Here is a 20,151-nt window from a genome sequence, read left to right as displayed (position 1 = left end):
GCCCACTGTGCAACTGACTGCAGGGTGCTTTGGGAAAGGTCTGCAATGCCTCACGGGGCAGGCACAGCATCAAATGATGCAGGTTTCCCAATCCCATTGTTCCATGGGCATCCTACTACATTGCCAGTTGCTTTTCAACTGAAGTGTCTGTGTGTGAGTGTATGTATGGAGGGAGGGAGGGAGAAAGTGTATTTTGGGGGACAGAGTGTCAGCCTGCTATTTTTTAAGTTCAGATAGCAGCAGGAAGCAAACAGTCCTGAGGCAGAGAGAGGGGGAAACCCTGACATCAGCCCCCGTCTCCCTCCCTGGGCTCTCTGCACAGCAATCTCTCTCTCTCACACACACAGACACTCACTTGCCTCTGTGTTCAACAGCACGAGCATGCCACATTAGTGGCTTGCTTTGTTTCACTGGGCTTATGAACAATGAATTTTTTTTTTTGGGAGGTTCATCCACTGATATTTATTTTTGTACAACACCATTGTGAGAGCTCCTCTGCAATAGTGCATTCGGCTCCAGTTTCATTAGGAAGGACACTATAACCTCAGAGGTAGTATAGCTATGGTAGTTAGGTGGGTTCCAAAATTCAAATATATTTATTGTTTTTAGGACACACTAAAGATTTTTTTTTTTCATTCTCGTGGTTCAAGAGAAGTCTTTATGTTAGCTAAATAGGACTGTATTTTCAAAGGTCTGTGGACTTTGCATGCACACCAACACCAAAGTGCACTTGCAAGCCCTTATTTGTAAGCATATATACCCAGGCAGGTGCACAAATCAGTGGTTGCATGCGTAATCCTGAGAAGAATCTATGTTTACCTGTCAGAGCAACAACACAGCCACAGAACAATCTATTCACAGTGCAGACGGTTTTGAACTCCAGAAATTGTGTTCTAGAAAAGGGGACAGGTAAGGCAGAGAGGAGAGATCCTGGACAGAACTATTTCAAGCAGAAAGCAGCAAACAGATGGAGTAAAGTAGAACTAGAGTAACGTCACTGAAGCAGATACACAATTCCAATGAGTTAGGGGAGTGAATATGTATTTGCAAGGAAAGAGAAAAGATTTGGGGGTATGATGTCAAAGCTGGAAAGCGGTGTCTTATACAGCACAGACTTCTTGGGTGAAGCGTCCTTTTCCTGTTCAGCAAGTCCTTTTGTCTTTATTTCCCTCTTATCACTCCGACACCTTGCCCAAGTATAGAACGACAGGTAATTCTTAATGACTTCTTAGCTTTTGAAATCGTTCTGGTATAAGAGCCCAGCCATTTTGAATAGTTATTTACAACAAAGTTTCTATTGCTCTTTGAATTTTCAGCTTGGAACTGCTGTTCATTTATAAACATGCCACCCCCCTTCCTTCTCCGTCGCAATCTGTGTCAAGACAAATGTGCTCTTGTAGCACCTCACTCATATCAGGAAGTTAAGGCCAGCACTTGTGAATGGATCCACTGACAGCTGATGCTGTGTCAGCAGCCAGCAGGGCTGGTAGTGTCCTCCTCAGGAGATGGAACACATCCTTTCTTGGGCACACCCACTCTCCGTTAACACAGTGAATAATTGTTCTCTGGATCTAAAAACCTGGGCTGTGCCCCATGCCAGCACCACATATTGACATTACTTCACCTGGCTGCATACAAATCATTCACTAATTTTTTTGTCACAAGTTCTCTATTCAATTAGAACACATTATTGGCCCCATCCAGCAGACCACACTTATGGTATCCTTTTTTACTTCAATAGGGATACTCAAGAGAATAAAAGTTACTTATAAGAGTAAGATTTTGCTAAGTGGGACCCTATAAATATTTTTTTAAAAGAGTATTTCATAACAATTATACTACCAAAGGTCACAAAAATGGAATTTTTACCCAGGCTATTCAATGGAGGGAGTTTATAGATTAAGCTACAAGCTATTTTTCTTTTTAATATATTGAGGAAATAGTTTAAAATGCAAATTTATCAATGCACCTCTCCATTTTTTCCTAACAGGAGAGAGATGATCACATACCACATTTTAAATAAAAAGAGACAACGTTTTGATTTGACTTTTCTTTTTGTTTCCTACATGGTGAAGTTTCTTTCATACATGCTCCTTCTGTCCTGTGCAAGGACAGTAGCTTAAACACTGCAGTTGTGTCAATTATTGCCTTGCAAATGTGGCCCTTCAGATTTTTTCCAGAAATTGTTGTTATGTTTGTTTGTTTTTGGATAACTTGCTAAAGGTGGGGGGAGAAGAGAGGCTGATGAGGAGCCTAATTTAGAGCATTTGAAAGCTGGTAGCAGGAGTGCAATTAGAACCATTTCCACAGACAGCTGGCCAAATGCAGCAATTTATTGGCTGAATGATTGGATTATTCATTTGCAAATGATTGGATTATTCATTTGAGAGAAGGTATTTTCTTACCACTTCAGTTGGCCTGTAGTATTTGTGATCGACTGTCACATGAACCTTGCCGGTCTCCTTGCATCGGCCTACCTCATTTTCATTCTTTCCTTCCCACCTGTAAAGAAGATAAACATTTAATCAACCCATAATTACTTTAGTGCTCTGATCTTAATAGCGTTTGCCTTGTTTTCATTTATTTGAGGCTGGTGTCAATTCTCTCTGCAGGACTGTATAAACTCATTAACTCCAGGAACAAAGGCAACAGTTTGACCAGAATGGTGCAACAATGGCTTTTGAAGTCCATGGGCTTTGTAAGTCCTAAAACATGGAACTTCCAAGTTAAACACACAAGACTGAAAAAAAATTAAAATAAAATAAAATTAGCACCTTATTGGTATTTCTAATGTCTTCTTATCTTCTAAAAGATATGCCCATGTGCTATTTATTCATTGCTTGGTATGAAGTCAATAAAAATGTTATTTTTAAAAATATTTTTTGTTTTTACCACTAAGGCAAAACTTACAGGAAACCAAGTATCTGCCTCTTAATTTACCAAAACTGAGCTCTGTTTGAGAGCACTATTATTCCATCCAGCCATATTCTAATTTATGCTCAGTTTAAGGCCAGGTCTACACTAAAAGGTTAAACTGACCTATCTACATTGCTCAGGGATGTGAAAAATCCACACCCCAGAGCAATGTAGGTAAGCCGACCTAACCGCTGGTGCAGACAGCTCTAGGTCAATAAAAGAATTCTTCTGTCGACCGAGCTACAGCCTCCTGGGAAGGTGGATTAACTACGACAGGAGAACCCCGCTCATGGCTGTAGTTAGTGGCTACACTGAAGTGCTACAATGGTGCAGCTGCAGCACTACATCTGTGCCACACTAGCTTTTTAAGTGTAGACATAGGCTAAGAAAAGGCTCTTCAGTTTTAAGCCCCAATTCAGCCAGGTAATTAAGCATATGCCCAATGTGAATGGGATTACCCACATGCTTAAAATTTGGCATGTGTCTAACTGAACTGGGGCCTAAATTAGTTTCCTACCTCCTTTGATACTCTAATATTAACGTAATTTGTAGGAGCTAGTTGGGTGTAAGGAAACATTGTGTGTCTGTGCTTCCCACTTTATCCTTTCAACACAGTTTGCACAGTCCAAACCGGCAAGATCTGAAGAATAATACAAATGACTTCCTGGATCACTAGAGCCAATGTGTCCTTAACTTTGGGGAGTCTGAAAGTCCAGATCGGAAGTTCGTGGATTTGGCCTGTTTCAAAAGAAATTATCAAAAAATATTAAGATCTGACTCATGAAACCTACAAAATTCAGAGTTAAGACTGAAACTATCTTTATTCCTTTAAGCTTTGTGCCTAAGCATGGGAGCTTTGAACAGTGGGTGTGTTGCAATACTTCAGCACTAAAGGGTGGGGGTGGTGAAATTCCATGCTTTTGTGGGGTTAAGCTAAAAATCTCTGAAAAGCAGCACTTGTGATTTAGATTATTGAGTTTCAATCATCTGCAATAGGAGAGAAGTGCCCTTTACCCCCCTTTACTTGTCGTGCCCTTTATCTGAAATATATTCATATTGCTAACTCTTGTGATTTTTATTATACAATATATGGTATTTCTCCTGAAGCTTCAGTTCCTGGAATCATTTAATTTCATAAGAATCTCAGCTTTCATTAACAAATAAAGAAATAAATTTCTAGTCTACGTGGTTCTGGAGAAAACCTGCAAATGTGACCTTAGTGGACCCTAAAGGTTCAGAATCCAGCAGGCAAATAAAAACAAAAACAAAACTTTTTTTTAAATCTCATGATTTTTAAGCCAATCACATGATTTTTTTGCGGGGGGGGGAGAGAAGAGGAGGGCTGACTCATGACTTTTGCATGCATGGGGCTGGAAACATTTAATTTTTGTATACTGTAGACATTAACTGCACTAATGTTTGCAGCAGTGCTATAATGCCTACAGCATTGTAATGAGTAACATTGGGATGCTAAATATGATTTGTGATTTAACTTTTGTTTTCGGTGTTTTTTGCAGTTGTTCTGCTTGAAGCCTGTAAGAAATATTTTCATTCAGAAGCCAAAACTAACATTAGCCCCTCCCTTTAAAGGGCAAAGGCTAAAAGTAAGTAGGACTCAAATGAGCTTAATAGAAAACCAACGGTCACCAGTAAAACAACAGGAAGTGCTCGGATCAGGAGACGTCAGTTGCTGTTGGAGGTCACTGAGCCCCATTTAACACCCAACAGTATACAAAAGGCTCTTCAGAGCCAACAGAAACTCACTCACTATTACCATCATCAAAGTTTTACAACAATAGAAATAACTTAAGGGAAAACTCCACCCACTTTGCTCAGTAATGTGAAAAGTTCATGAGGAAAGAAGCAATTCTCAGTATGAACAAAAGGGGAGATGCAACTGCAAAGGGAACTTTTAATTACAACTGGCATCACTGACACTGGCATTACAGCAGTAGAGACCACCTTGCTGAAAAGAGACATTACATCTGATACAGACTAGATATGAAGAGCATGTTAATCTAACCTGCTACATATGTTTTTAAAATCACAAGAAAAAAGTCTTTTAATACACAGTGATGTTCTGTTCAGAACAGTTAATAATCCAGAAAAGGTAAAGCCAAGTTAACACAAGGTCTGGTGGTCAGAGAAAAGAGACATCAGAAACCTTCATACCATTATGGTTTTAGATAGCTAGGCACTTCAGTCCTAGTGACCCCCTAAGATTTTGCTTCACAAAGCTGAAGCCTGACAATGCAATAAAACGTACTCATGGAATTTGAGGAAGACTCTAGGTTAACCCAGAGTTTCAGTTAACGGAAGTTAGGTTAAACAGGGTTTGCCCAAATTAAAGTAGGCTGGAAAGTGAACTCCCACAATGCTAGAGTAAAAACCATGACCTTACAATCTCTGACCCTATGCGTACATGACACACTTAGAGGCAGACACATGCGTACACGCTGAGGGTATGTCCAGACTACCCGCCCTATCGGCGGGTAGCGATCGATTTATCGGGGATTAATATATTGCATCTCATCTAGACGCGATATATCGATCCCCGAACACGCTCCCCATTGACTCCGGAACTCCACCGGAGTGAGCGGTGGTAGCGGAGTCGACGGGGGAGCTGCGGATGTCGATCCCGCACCGTGAGGACCTGAGGTGACTCGATCTAAGATACTTCGACTTCAGCTACGCTATTCACGTAAATGAAGTTTCGTATCTTAGATTGACACTCCCCCCCCAGTGTAGACCAGCCCTTAGAGACAGTGACCACACTACCACAATGATTTGATCACCACATCCTCCAAACCAAGGGGAGGATGTCTGGGGAAGGGGAAGGATCTGTCATGGTGAATTGTCCTTCATAATAGATAACAATTTCAGCAGCATTCCAAGAACTCTACGCAACTCGAAAAAAGGATGTGGATGATGGAAGAGCACAATGATCTTTTTTTCTGCACTTACTGATAACTTGGATTTGATAGCCGTTGCTTTCAGGCTATCCGCCATTGGTACCCAGACACCTATGGTGGGTGTCTTATAATACTTATCTTAGATGAAGTCACTTTTAAGCATGGTGGACACTACCTGCGAAAAGGCCTCCGAAATTTCCATGTAACTAAAATAAAAAAATCGATCAAGTTTCAAATGTGGGTTCAGAGTGTAAAAGGATTCTCACCTCATGAACATTCATACTACTGGACTCAGTAGAAGGGGTAAAAATTTATTTTAAAAGATTACTATTATCTTTGTTAGGATTGTAAAATATTATTTTTCCTCTTTAGTCCTGAAGATTAGTATTTCCCCTGCATTTTTTTAACCACCATCCTCATCAGCAGCAAGATAATATGCAAATAAAACCAAACAACCTTCCTTCTCTCCAAAACATGAGTGCTTGTGCATCCCATGTACAAGCTGTGACACTGAAATGTGCTGTGATTGCAATGGTACATGTGTTTTACTCCGTTTATTTCTGGGGTGCCTGAGAAGTTGATTAAAAATAAAACCTCTCACAAGAGCCGGAAAAATCAAAACTTCAGGAAAATCCCACTCATCACTCACAGCTGTCAGGAGATATAACTTGCACAGACTTTTCAGATTACTGAATTTACCACCAATATTCCTTTAGGTTGCACACTCCGTTGGATCTGGTTTGGTGTATTATAAACAGTATCCCAGTATGTGTAACACAGAATATTAATGCATGTCTGTGACAGAGTGCTGGGAAACAGCAACTGGTGCAGCACTCTGGTCACTGCAACTACAAGTAGTGTGCTGGAGTAGCCCTGACGAGGAAGAGCTGTGCCTAACTGGTGAATTGGGATGGGTTGAGCAGAGCCCAGAGGCTAATTAGCTCATTAACCAAGAGGTAGAAAAGACAAAGGGAGGGAGAGACAGATCCATAGGCTTTTCAGAGTCAGAGCCAGGAAAGATCTTTCAAGAAGAAGATATCTTCTGTCTCCCCACTCCACCATTGATCAAACTAAGGATTGTATGACATTATAAATACAGAGCTGCACGAGTCTGTACAGGTGGTGGTGGGAACATGGTGAATTAACCCATGAGGTGGTTTGACGAGAAGATAGTCTCTGAGTGGTTTGTTGCTTGAAAAGAGACGGTAGTGGAACCCCACCCTGTCATATCACAAAAATATTGCATGTGATTAGATTTTAAATTCGACTCTACAAACCCTAATTCAACTTCACCTAAATTGTTTAATTTAAATTGGGAGGAACTTCAGTACATGCTTAAGTATTTTGCTGAATAGGGATGAACTTAAGCATGTATTCAAGTGGTTTGATTAATTGGACCCACATATCTATATAATTTGACTGACCACAGTAGAGTAACCAAGTCGTACATTCCCAATATTGCCAACTGCAAGTGTTCAGAAATCAGGCGGCAGGTCTAAAAGCTCATTAAATGTCTTAAAAATTAGACTGTTAAAATAATATATTATGGGTAGCTTTTTAGTTGCCTTCTGATTTTTCAACCTTTAAGGTTCACCTGCTCAAGCTTTTGTGACGGCTAGAAATTTACTTTTTAAAAAATGAAACCTGAGATTCTCAAAAAACCACTTGACAACAAGAGCCGGGGCTTTAAGAAAACAACCAAATATCATGAGACTCAGGATAAAATTGCAAGAGTTGGCAAGTCTGCATCCTATTAGGAACACTTGCGTTCAGGAGCAAATGTTTTCATTTAACAATTGTGAATCTCAAAAGGTCTGAAGGTTTAGATCAGATAATTACCCAAAATGTTTGGATGAATGACAGGGAGAATGGTCATTGCTTGGTCACTGGTGAAAACACTTAACTTCAGCTCAGTTTTCCCTTCCATGAGCATCTGTACAATGGGAGGGGGAAAAAAATCAACTGAAATTAACGCTTGTTTATCAGGGATCAGACAGGGCTACTGCACCCTGCCAAAGCATTTTAAAATAAAAAAGTCACTCTCTCTCAGTTCCACCTCCCATTTGCTGTTCCACATCACTGAGAGAGAAACACTCCTGGGCTTCCAGAGGCTCACCTCACCAGACCTTATTCTTATTATTATAGGGAATCCCATTTGTGGGGTGATCATTACAGACTAGGTGACAAGTTAACTATCACAAAGAATAAAACCATGGAGCCACCATGAGTGTGGTAAAATGTTCATCTTCCTGCATTAATTCTGGCCCTGAAAGCAATGCATATTTCTATTGCAAATATACCTGGAGCTTTATAGTAACCAAAAAAAAAAATACAACAAATCTTTCCATTGCCTGAATAGTGTTTTTTTAATTTTTTTTTTTTTTTTTTTTGCCATTTGCAGACAGCAGTCTGAAAAGAATTCTGAGTCCTGTAGTGGTTTCAGGCTATCTTGCAATCCTGTTCTAATTTAATAAGATTAATGACAGAAAATTAGTCAAGACAAGCATTTGCCTGTTTGGTTTAACCCTGCTGTAGTTCAAATTATAGGAGGGAAGTGTTTTCCCCTAGTATTACTTAATTAGTAATAAGTAAAAGGGAAAGTAAAAAGAAAAAAAGTGTAATGCTTACAGGGGAAAAATATTTGTAGCTCAGAGGCTTTCCTGTCAGTGCAAAGGCCTGAATTAGAATGACTCTGAGCCATTCTATAAATATCACTTCAAATTTCTTCCTGGTAAAAAAAAATGTTAAGAGAAAAATCCACACAAAACAAATCTGTAAAAATAAACCTGTGTTCACTTTATACTACCTTTCATAGTCTTGTTGTAGCTATGTATCTAATTATTTACATGATGTACTAACATTTTCTTTTTTTCGTGTTTTAGACTAGATAATATGGTAAAATAAAATGTTGTAATCTTTGACTAAGAGAGTATGATGCAACTTCATTGAAAGGTTTATTAACCTGTACTGTGTGTTTAGCTGCACAAATTAATAAGTACTAGAAAGAAAAATGACTGTACAAATGATGAGAGAAGTTTAACTGTGGTGAAGGAGCATTCAAAACTGTTTTCCTGGATACCATATACTGCAATATCAAGCAACCAACGATATGATGGCTGTGTCTGCACTGGAGGACAGATATTTGTTCCTACACTGACAAACACAAACAAGCCCAGCTGAAGGGGTTAAAGAACCACTGCAGGCTTGCCCTGTCATGAACTGTTTCAAGGCATTGCATTCCGGATACTTATCCCACAGTTCCCAGACACAGCTTACAGAAGCTGTGGATTTTGAAAGACCACTGGTGCACTGTGGGGCAGAAGTGAGAAGATTTGTTGTCATTTTAACATTGTAAAGGCAGCCAGGAGCTTATTCCCAACAGTGCCATTTGAGATCCTGAAATTTCATAACTCCCATGAAAAACTGATCTTGCAAGGAGGGAGGGAGGAATCAGCTTTTTCTTGCAGGAGTTGATTTAATGATCACACAGTGCATACTGGAGCATTACATCTTTGGTGCATCATCAATTTTAAAGTGGTAGATCAATAGGACCTACTAGAGTGGAGTAGGGGACTGCCTGGTTAATTCCCAAAGACAATACCCCACCTCTTCCAATTTCAAGGTAATGGGCCCTCAAGGGTTCCCCAAAGAGGTAAAAGATTGCTAGCCATTGAGCCAAGAAGACAACAGTAGTAAGGTGAGAGAGAGTGAGTGTATGTTTTGGGAAGGCATAGAGGTCATGTTGGGACCTAGAAAATCAGGAAGGTTCCTAACAAAAATCTTTCCCAAACCTCAAAAAAGTTTTAGGTTTAGTTCAGTTTAAGAGAAGAGCAATGGTTTTGGGATGTGGAGGTGGGTTTTTACATTAAATGAAGCATATTTGTTTATCCCTATTATCAACTCCATTTAGCTGAGAGTATTTGGGGAAACTATATTAAAATTATCACAACCGTGCTGTTCTCAAAGCAAAAGTAATTAGCACCTAAATAACATACATCTTTTTTTATGCACCCAAATGGCAAAAACTATATGAACACATTACCTTACTAGATCCAGAAGTGAATATATTATTATGGCCAGATATTAGTTAAGGGAGTAGTTCATAAATTCTATAAAAAAGGGTAAAAATGCCTAAGTGATTTAGGAGCCTAAATCCCTACATCTCATTGACACTCAATGGAAGGTAGAGGCCTTAGTACCTAAGTGACTTTTGAAAATGGGTTTTTCCTTATTATTTATAATAGGATCTATTTGCAAAATTCTTTCCCTTTTGCTTTCCTTTCCTTTGCGGGGCAGATGAGTTCAGAGTTTATTTTTTCTTTTGCTTACAAGAATATATCATTTAGCTTTTGATTCTGGAAGTGCAGAGTACACTAGACCAGTCCAGTAAAATTCTTAAGTAGGGTGTTCAATTTTATATAGGTGAGTAGACTGGAAATCAATGGATGCCCAGCACTTCTAAACATGAATTTTGGTGCCTGACTTTAGATATCCATGTTTAAAAATTCTGATCACCAAGTCGTCCTCTTAATGCAGAGAAACATCCAACAGGAGACAGAAGAAAGGGTTCCAGATATCATAAGATTACGCATCTGTACAGAACAACAGTTTCCACAGTAAACACTAAAGTTTCACCTGCTTTCAATTTAAAACAATACTTACCAGTGAAAGTCAGTTATAAATAAAGAAACATAATAAATACAGAAAAAAAAAGAAAGAGAAAACAATTCCTAGTGCCCTTGAAAAATGTCACTCTGGTTAAAGTTCACACTGTTAATTGTGTAGAGGTAGAGAAGATGGGCAAGCAAATCAAGAAAGAAACTAAATATTTGAAGAAAAATATCCTAAAAATCGAGCTTTAGGGCTGGAAGTTCATTACTATACTGCCCTTCTGAATTTTTTCTGAAAGTAAGTGCCAAAAATTGAAACCAGACTAACATTCATCAAGGGAAAATGTTATCATCTACCCAACCACCCACTGACTGTTCAAATAATATTGTATATATCTGTGCATTTCTGCATATTTATTGAATGTGTCGAGTTTTTGCTCCCAAGTAAAACTTACTGGCCCTGTCAAATGTTCACCAGCTGCACCAGTGTCTTTGATGGCCTGAGGAAGAGCCCTGGTGCTAGCGTCATGGAAGAGCCTGTGGCTTTCCTCTCCCTCTTCCAGCTGAGATTGGTATGTTGATGCATGGGGCCCAGAGAAGATACAGAAGAAGGGAAATTGAAAAAATAATAAACAATAAAAATATAAATTACAGAAAGCATTCACAAAGCCAGCCTGATTTTATTATCTGGTCTTGAGAAGGAATTTTGTATTTTCAGTCAAACTATGCAGAATATGCACTGTAAACATTCTGCACCCACAGCTCAACATTTTTATGGCTCAGTAGGACAAGAACTAAGAAGAATAAAGAGCGATGCTGCTATATAGTCCCAGCAGTGTGGCCAACATGCTGCCACACGGAAAGGAATCGAGTTTACAGGTGTCACATCTTAAACTGGCGAAGTCTGGGAATGTGGCTGAAGTGGCAGTTTCTGTTTTGGGGCTGGTGATGAGGACAAAAGTGCACCAACAATAAAATGTGTCTGAAACATCCATTCCCTATGAGCCAGTATAGAATGGTATAGCACTGTAATCTCAGCTGAGGTGGTCAGCCCTCTCGGAGTATGGAGGGCAACGGTGTTGGGGAACTGAGGGCAGGGAGATGGGATTTACAATGGAAAAGGAGCAGCCTATAAGAATGCCGAGGTGAGATATCTACAACCTACGCCACCTGGAGTGGATGAAATTCTGCTAGATCTGTTTTTGGTGGAGGGGAGGGTGCTGGAGCAATACCCTGTGGTTGGATAGGCTGAGCGAGAGTCAGTGATTCATACCCAGAGGCCTTATGTTACAAACATAAGACACATGAAAGTGAAAACGAATATAAAAGAAATATTGCTATGTAATGGCAAAATCAAAGCCACATGTCAATAGTTGATAGGATACAGAAACCCACTGCTGCTAGCTCCTATTCATACTTACACAATGGTTTTCCCAATGTGTTTAAAAGACTTCTCCACAAATTCACGGACACTGTGGACCTCCCCAGTAGCTATGACAAAGTCCTCTGGCTCATCCGTTTGCAACATCAGCCACATAGCCTGCAGAAAGATAAACAAATCCAGATTAAGTGCACCTGTAAGTGGGCCCTTTTGTACATGATATTATATTACCACATTTTGATTTGCAGATAATAAGATACATATATGCATGCAACTAGGGAAATTAGCACTTTTTAACATGAGGCTGTTAGCTAGTTCAGCACAACTCTTACAAGTGACTAATTGGAATTATTTTACATTACAGAAAATTGTCTGTAATATACCTGATTTTCTCTTTGTTTCACACCAGGGATTTCTGTCGGGGATATTTTAAATCAAGATTCAGTGTTCAAAAGTAGACAGTAACCCTTAGGAGTAAGAACCCATTTATTATAAACCTTACATTTATTCACATGTAATGGGAAGAAAAATATTATATACTCCTCTGCAATTTAAGAGATGTTGTCAGTAGGGCAAAAACATAGAACTACCTAACTGTGGTCAAATACACTGTTGACTATTTTAAACTAGATTTAACTCAAATAAATACAGGACAGACAGGACAGAGAGGACCAGTATTTTCATAGTGCATTACTTCAAATTCAGCTATTCCTCCTGCACACCTCTGGAGATGCATTTGAAGGTGTGGCAAACAAGATTCCCCTTTTCAATGTACGGAAATACTAATGGAGAAGTTAGGCAAACACTTAAGACTCTCTTTTAAAGATTGCAGGCTGTGCAAAGATCAGAACAGTGACCAAAATCAGAACTATTTCTAAATCACAACTTCACAGATTACTACTATTGTTATTTGTGTTACATTTCTGCCTAGAGGCCCCAGAGGAGATTTTGTGGCTTCACTGTACTTAGCACTGTTCAAACACATAATGAGAGAGAATGGCTGTCCCAAACAGTTTCCAGTCTAAATAGAAAAGTCAGACAAAGGGTGGGAGGGAAAACAGAAACACATAGAGGTAAAGCAATTTGCCTAAAGTCACACAGCCAATCAATGTCAGTAATAGAACCCAGGTCTTCTTATACCCAATCCAGTGCCCTATCCATGAGACCCTCACTGCCACCCAGAAACTATAGATGGAAAAAATAAAAAGATCACTCTAGGTCAAAGTGATGGAAACACTTTATTTCCTTAAGTTAGAAACAGGGAGCAATTGACGCACATCAGAGCTTTCTTTTAATAAATAATCAGTACAAAAAAGCAAAATAATTCATCTCTTTCTCCATAGGGTAAAAGGAATTGCCATCTTCTTATAGAGTAATCCACGATGCTATTTTCATTGACATCTTCACATCAGATTTAAAGAAAACTTTAGTAGGTCCCCAGATGCTAGTGGATACTCTGCAAATCAGATTAATAAAAGCTTTGGGACAGCTCCGTTTCTCTCAGTAAATACCACCTGAAAAGTTCAATTCTTCTTCCCCCTCCACCCCTTACCCCCTTTTAGTAAATCAGTGTCAGGCAAAGCAAGAAGATATACTCCCTTCAAATTATTCTATATGCAAGTCATTTTGCTTCCTGTTGTTTTTTTGCATCTTTACTATTTCTGCGAGATTTTATTAACACGCTTCTTTTGCCTCTTGAATGTGCACGGAAGATGGGATTTTGGGCAACTCCTGTGTATGTCCTTGACATTAATTGTGCTTTAGGGATGTGGCATGCTGGGTGGGACAATGGCAGCAGCTTTATTTTTCCTCCCCAGGGTTGAGCTCTCTAGCTAATGACGCAGTAATATGTGATTGACTGATTAAATTCCTTCTGCTGGCAAGAGATGTCTTAATTGCTATCTTTGATACTATTTTTCTTGGAACATTCGGGTTTTTGTTTTGATTCACAAGGTTACAGTAAATCACTGACACCCTTTCTTTCATGTCTGACTAGACCTGTAGGATTCACAGCCATACCAACCTTCAACAGAGCAAAAATGAATATTTTAAACATGGGGCTAATCCTGAAGTCCTAACTCAATCCCTGATCCCACAAACCTTTACTTACCTAAGTAGATCTACTGAAACCAATAGGATTGTTCAAAGGAGTAGGCACTATCTGAGTGAATAAGGGACTGTAGGATCAGACTCTCAGTCCTTATTCGATCAATCAAAATTCATGCGGACTCTCCTATTGCCATAAATGGGACTTTTACAGGAGTAGTTACATCAGAATATGGCCTATGGTATTTGGAGAGTTTAAAGCAATTTTCTATGATTTAGTAACACAAATATTTTAATTTTTGCACATATTTACTGCGGCAGAGTATTCACATTGCCAAATTAAAAACCAAAAAACCCAGTCAATACAGCATCAGGTATTCAGGTAGTCACTGCTATTTTTGTGTGATGCTTAACTGCATTTTAGCTACAGAAATATATACATTTCACCCACGAAAAAAAACAGTAACCACATAAATATCTGATGCTACTTTGACTGGGTTTTTTGGTTTCTAGTTTGGCAACATGAATGCTCTCTCTCTCTCTCTCTATTTTTAAAACTTCCTACCAGATTTTTGGATTTGCTTTGTCATGCTTTTCTACCATTTCAAAGAGCAAGCAAATCTTGGAGCATACATTGTGGTACATTTCTACAGGGTCAGGCTTGTAATGATCAAACAACACAGATGCTGTTAAACTAAAAGGAACTTCTCCCTGAATTTCTGCTAGTAAAAGTGGTGCTTGGAATAATGATTACTTGAAAATTTATCACGGTTTGTCCTTCTATTTTCTTTTCGCATTCAGTCCATCTTATAATTAGCCCAATCAAACCAGTGAAAAGTAACAGTCTAATAATTATGAACAAAAATCATTGATTGTTTCAACAAGGAGGTAAAGAGTTGTTCATTTGAACATGTCTGCATGCGGTTTTTGTACCATAAAGACAAAGGCAAGCCAGTGGGCAGAAAATACTTCAACAAACTCAGCATCAAAAATGTTCATTTCTGCTGTTACATATTATGTATCCAAAAAGAAATCTATGTATAAGTAGTAGCTACCCACTTTCCCCATAGAATGTGCCAGGAATGTGCTCTTTTTTCATCATACTATCAGAGGCCCTTGATCTATCAATTTCTAGACATTTCCCATAAGAGATCATATTGTACCACACTCCAGGCAGAGAACAAGAATAAGGAGGGAGAAAGGATACGCAACTCCAGATTTAATTGTCATTACTGGATGGTTTACTGGTTTTAACAGAGAGGAACAGCTTTGTTTAAATTTCCACTGAGCATAATTAATGGTTATTGACTGGTAAATGAAGAACAGGTGACACTCTGAATTAGAAGATAAATGATCTGGTGTTCTAGCGTGATAATGGCTTAGTAATTGCTACAAAGCCGCAGCCTAGCGCGCCCCATCATAATGCTAGATCATGTCCAGGACACAAAGGCCTCTGTGTGAAAAGTATTCAGCCGTTCACCTCCTTATACAGCTGCACAGTGATTTGGTCCATTTATTCGCTGATGGACTGCACAACTGAGGCAAAAGTTCACCAATTCTCACCTTCCTGTTCACATGCTGAACCACATGACCCATGACATGCCTGGGCTGCAATCTATGATAAAATCATTGCCCAGCTCCAGCTCTTGGCTATCTTTTAACCATCATGAGGTCACATATTTTAGGAATTTTTGTGGAGTGGAAAGAGGGGCATGGTTTTTCCTAATTTTCTCTGTATGTATTTTTTTTTTTGATATCCCTAATGGGCAGCCAGAAAGTCACTTATCACAATACATATCTCTAACTCTTTCCTTACTCTTTAGATGGATTTGGTTACCAAAATGGGGTTAAGGCTGAAGAGGAGGAGAAAACTATTACAGAAACTATCCAGGCTCTAGCTCTCTTCAAATCACATTGTTCCTTTAATGGCAAATGTACAAAACATATTTTCCATATTTGAACTCTTTTTGTCTCTGCTCTAGTGACTCACAAAGTCGAAAGGCAATACCATGTCATTTAAATTTAAAGACAGAAAATTCACTGTAGAAGAATACATAGCAAGTTTAACATGCGGATGCACTTTTGTGATTACGTGAGCTGGATATCTGTTCTGCAAGTCTTAACTACAACTGCTGCCAACACTTTTTTTTTTTTTTTTAAAGACAATATAAAAAAAAAAATTCCCTCTAGGTGAGGAACTCTAATTTCAAGAAACATTTCTAAACCGGAGCCAGTTTTCTTTGAGGCCAACACCCATTTAGAAGTCTCTTCCTCACAGTGTTGTTCATGTTCACACCTGGATCAGTGAAGGGGAAAACCTGAACTGGACTAGCACAGCCAATACATACTAATTCCGTACATGCCTCTTGTACTGTGATTGTGATGTGTGTGTTTGTCTTGAGAATCTGCAGTCTGTTGCACTTGTGCCTCACCATTAAATTCCAGTACAGCATCCCAGCCAGAAAACACTTATTAACTGTGCTGTCATCCATGAATAACAAGACTTGTTAATCAAGGTTATGTTTAACTATATTTATTTGATTCGTTTCTTTAAATCATCCACTCCTCTACTGGTGAGCACAGTACATTGTTAGAAATCAGCTTAATTAGGAACCTGTCTGTTAAGAGGAAAAAACAAATCTAAACCTCAAATAGTGACTATGGTTTAAATAATGATTGATGATTTCTATTGCAGAAATAAAATGCTAATTGCTGATTTGTCCACAAAATTAACAAAGCCTTTTTTGTGACTTATATGTGGTAGCAAGTCCTAAATTCTAACAAGATGTCCAAACACAGTCAGACAGATTGATGTGTGTTACTTAGAAAATATAGCTACCAGTGATTCTGGTAGATTTAATTTTTGTATTCCACCACTACAGAACATATGCATCACATGAAGTCACATTTCTATGTACCATATACAGTCCTGCAATAAAATGAAAAACATGTTCTAACCACAAATCAAATGTACTTACTACAGGAGACTTAACAGATAGCATGGGTCTGATGCAGAACACATCACCCTAACGGTACAGAGACAGACACATTGACTGGTGGCTGTCTAGTTCTATTTATTTTTTGTGCGTGGAGGGCACAGGTTACCTCAAGTCTGCCAAAAATTAGAGAGTACTTTGTGACTCAGGCAAAAAACATCACCAGTTAGAGAGACTCAAGAGTACATTGGTGTTATTTATAGCAATTCTGTTTTTATAATCTTTCATACTCCACTGTCTAGAAGTGGACAGAGGAATTCAGTGGGTTGAAGAAGGCACTATGGTGATTCAAAGTCTAGCTACTTTGCTGGGGTCATCACTGAGAGGCATAACTGAACATGCTAGCCTCAAGTGTGAGAAGATGTTACAGGGGTTGCATGGTGGGATAGGAAGTCAAATATCCTCTTTCCCCAACGTGGCCAGCTAAGGGTCTGGCACAATTGCAGTTCCTGCACTGACAGTGAGGAACTATTTCTTTTGTGCCACAATTGATCCACCTCCCTCTGTAGTCTGTACTGTCCCAAGGAGCAGGTCAGGTACCTTGGGGGAAATAGCCAGCTTCCCTATCCCCTGCACCCTGGCTGCTTGGGAAGGTATTATGCCGTCCTCTGACTCAATCCCTGTCTGCGCTACCCATAATGTGAAGTGGCTCCTTACCACTCACTGTCTTCTAAATCCAGTGTTAAATGGAATAATTGGGCCTTTTATGAAGTAACCCAGATTAGCAGTTGTGGTTTCTGAAACTACTAGTTAAATGGATATCAATGATTGCTTATTAGAAGGAAACTTAAAATGAGAAATTGGGAATGATGGCTAATATTTGCTTCTTGGGTTCTCTGACAACTTCAGTTTTGGACCTAAATTGCAATGATAGCATCCCTTTAATTTATTTACTTCAGAGCGGGTAAAAGGAGGTGTTACTGGTCTAAGTAACAGAAATTTGACTGACTGCTTACACCACACTGTAAGAAGTATAGGTGTGTACTAAGTATACAAACAGTATGCATGAAAGTACACTGGATAAAGAGAGGCAGTGATACATACTCCTTCTGAATGCTAGAGTGAATAGCTTAATATGTAGATTCTGTACACAATACATACCGAAATACAAAAGGCTGAAAAACATCAATGAAGCTCAATTACAGTAGAAAATGCCTTGTGAGTCATATAAGCTGATTCCATCCTAATGCCAATATAAAATCACTGGGTGTGATCCTGCAGTCCTTACCACAATGCGAGTTCTGACTAAGTAAGGATAGTAGCACTTGGCCTACTATTAATTCTTGTCACTGACAATGTTATTTGGACAAGATTTGTACAGCAGCAAGCCTCCAAACTACATGTGTATTCTGCCTACTATGTTTTATCGAAGAAAGCAGCAGTGATGTATTGACAGTATTTTAACAAGGGGATCTGACCAAAAAAAAAAAAAAATAAAAAATCAGGGCCATTTGAGTATGTGTAACTGATCTAGTTATTTGTTTTCCCATTGAAACAAAAATAGCTTTGTGTAATCATAATCAAGAAGGAGGGCAACATGCCCAAATTAACCTGCAGTTTGCTAGAAATAGTGATAGTTTGTTCTTGAAGAACATACTAACTATGCTGGAAGTACAGAACAATGTATAACCCCAAAGGGAGGCACTCTATGTCAGGACCAAACAATGTATTTTGGGTCCCTAACATGAGGCAACTAATTTTCAGAAAGTGCTGAGCACCCCATACTCTGAAGATTAAGTCCCTCTATGGTGGCTCAACCTGAGCATGTAAATTCACCAGCAATTCCTGAAAATTTAGGCTATTCTGTAGACAAAGCAGTTCTTAGCTCTGTTAATGCAGCACTTTTCATAAACACTAAATTCTCTAGAAGTTTTCATGGATTTTATTTAAGTCTCTCTACCAAACATAAATAGTTGAAATATATTTAGCTCAGTCAGAACTATTGTTGTCTGTGTTTCTTTCCAACTAATTTAATATTGAATATAAAGATACCCATGTTTGAATACAAGTTCCCCCATTTTCACTGTATATTGTATTGAATGGTTACCATTTAGTGCTTGTATCACAATTACTTCCACTGTGCACAACAGTGTTACAAACTATGGATTTTGGTGTCACTAACCAGAAACTTTTTTTTTTTAAAAAGGAAACAAAATCAAGATGAGAAAAATTTCTATTGAGAAAAAACACAGTACTTGATAGAATAATGGACAGTGAAATACAAAATAACATCTAACATAATTTTAATAGGTTCTGATCAGCTTTTTCAGAGGCTCACAAAGTTGCAATCAACAAATTGTCACAGAAGCATTTTAAAACATTTTTCAGTGCTGTACCCAAGCCATAAAGTTGGGATCCAGATGTGAACTTTCTCAAAGTTCAATGATGTTCAGATAAACAGTTTTGGTTCAGGTCCTTTTCTATTTTTTTAAAAGTTTCAAGAGGATAGGTGAGACATTTAGAGACAATAATCCAACAATTCTAAAGTCGCTAAAATAATAAAATATTTGATAATCTTTGTGGAGCATCTTAAATGAAAACAATATCAATGTCTAATGAAACAAAAGCCCTCACACCAGTCGGAAATACTAGGAACACTGTATAACTCTTCTCTTGTAAGCAGACAGTTCAATTGTTTTACAACTCTCAGTAAGGACTCATGAGACATTAATAAGGCAGTATTATTAATAAAAACCACAAGCAGCATAATCCAGATAAACTTGTAAGGTCAAGTTCTGAGTAACCTTCCTTGACAGTGCAACACAACACTTTTCACATTCATTTTAGGTGAATGCACAATGTTCTTATTGTGTTGTCAAACACTAAATTAGTAGGGTTGATTGGTGTTCGATTTTGTGTTTGATTTTTTTTGCTTGTGTCAATGAGTGTCAAAATATTGTTCTTTTAATACATGGAAGTATTTGTATAAAGCTTTATTACTGATCTTTAGATGACAGCCAGAGGCAAAAGAAAGCAGTGAAGTTGCTTGTTGGGAAATCTCACTGACAATGAAAATTAAGAAAGCATTTAATGTACTAAATTTTTTTCTAAAAAAAAAAAATCTGTTCAATTTTTTTGGCAAAGTCCACAATGAATTATTTACCTTTCAAGTGGTGAAATTGAAAGTGATGTATATGACATGAAAATAATATCAATGAAAATGTACAGAGAAGATACAAATAAATTCAGTTTCTTTCATTTTTCTTTCTGAGATCAAGAACATTAATAAATAAGTGTTTTAAATCCTGGTATATTTAAAAAACTAAAATCCAAACTATTATACAGAAATT

At 38.4% G+C, this 20,151-nt stretch overlaps 1 protein-coding gene across 2 annotated transcripts in view; it reads right to left on the bottom strand.

Moving 5' to 3' along the window:
- GMDS (GDP-mannose 4,6-dehydratase) overlaps positions 1–20,151 on the bottom strand; it is a 550,007-nt gene that overhangs the window by 102,427 nt on the left and 427,429 nt on the right. For both annotated transcript variants that reach the window (XM_050940197.1, XM_050940196.1), the window contains exons 8-9: positions 11,860–11,978; positions 2,406–2,502 (exon numbers count right to left, since the gene is read on the bottom strand). In XM_050940197.1, the coding sequence (XP_050796154.1) occupies positions 2,406–2,502; positions 11,860–11,978 (216 nt within the window). The remainder of the gene's footprint in view (positions 1–2,405; positions 2,503–11,859; positions 11,979–20,151) is intronic.

This window comes from Gopherus flavomarginatus, chromosome 2 (genome assembly GCF_025201925.1).
Source record: "Gopherus flavomarginatus isolate rGopFla2 chromosome 2, rGopFla2.mat.asm, whole genome shotgun sequence".
Taxonomy (NCBI): domain Eukaryota; kingdom Metazoa; phylum Chordata; order Testudines; family Testudinidae; genus Gopherus; species Gopherus flavomarginatus.
The sequence above is the reverse complement of the archived record's forward strand: the minus strand, read 5'-3'. Positions and strand labels throughout refer to the sequence as shown.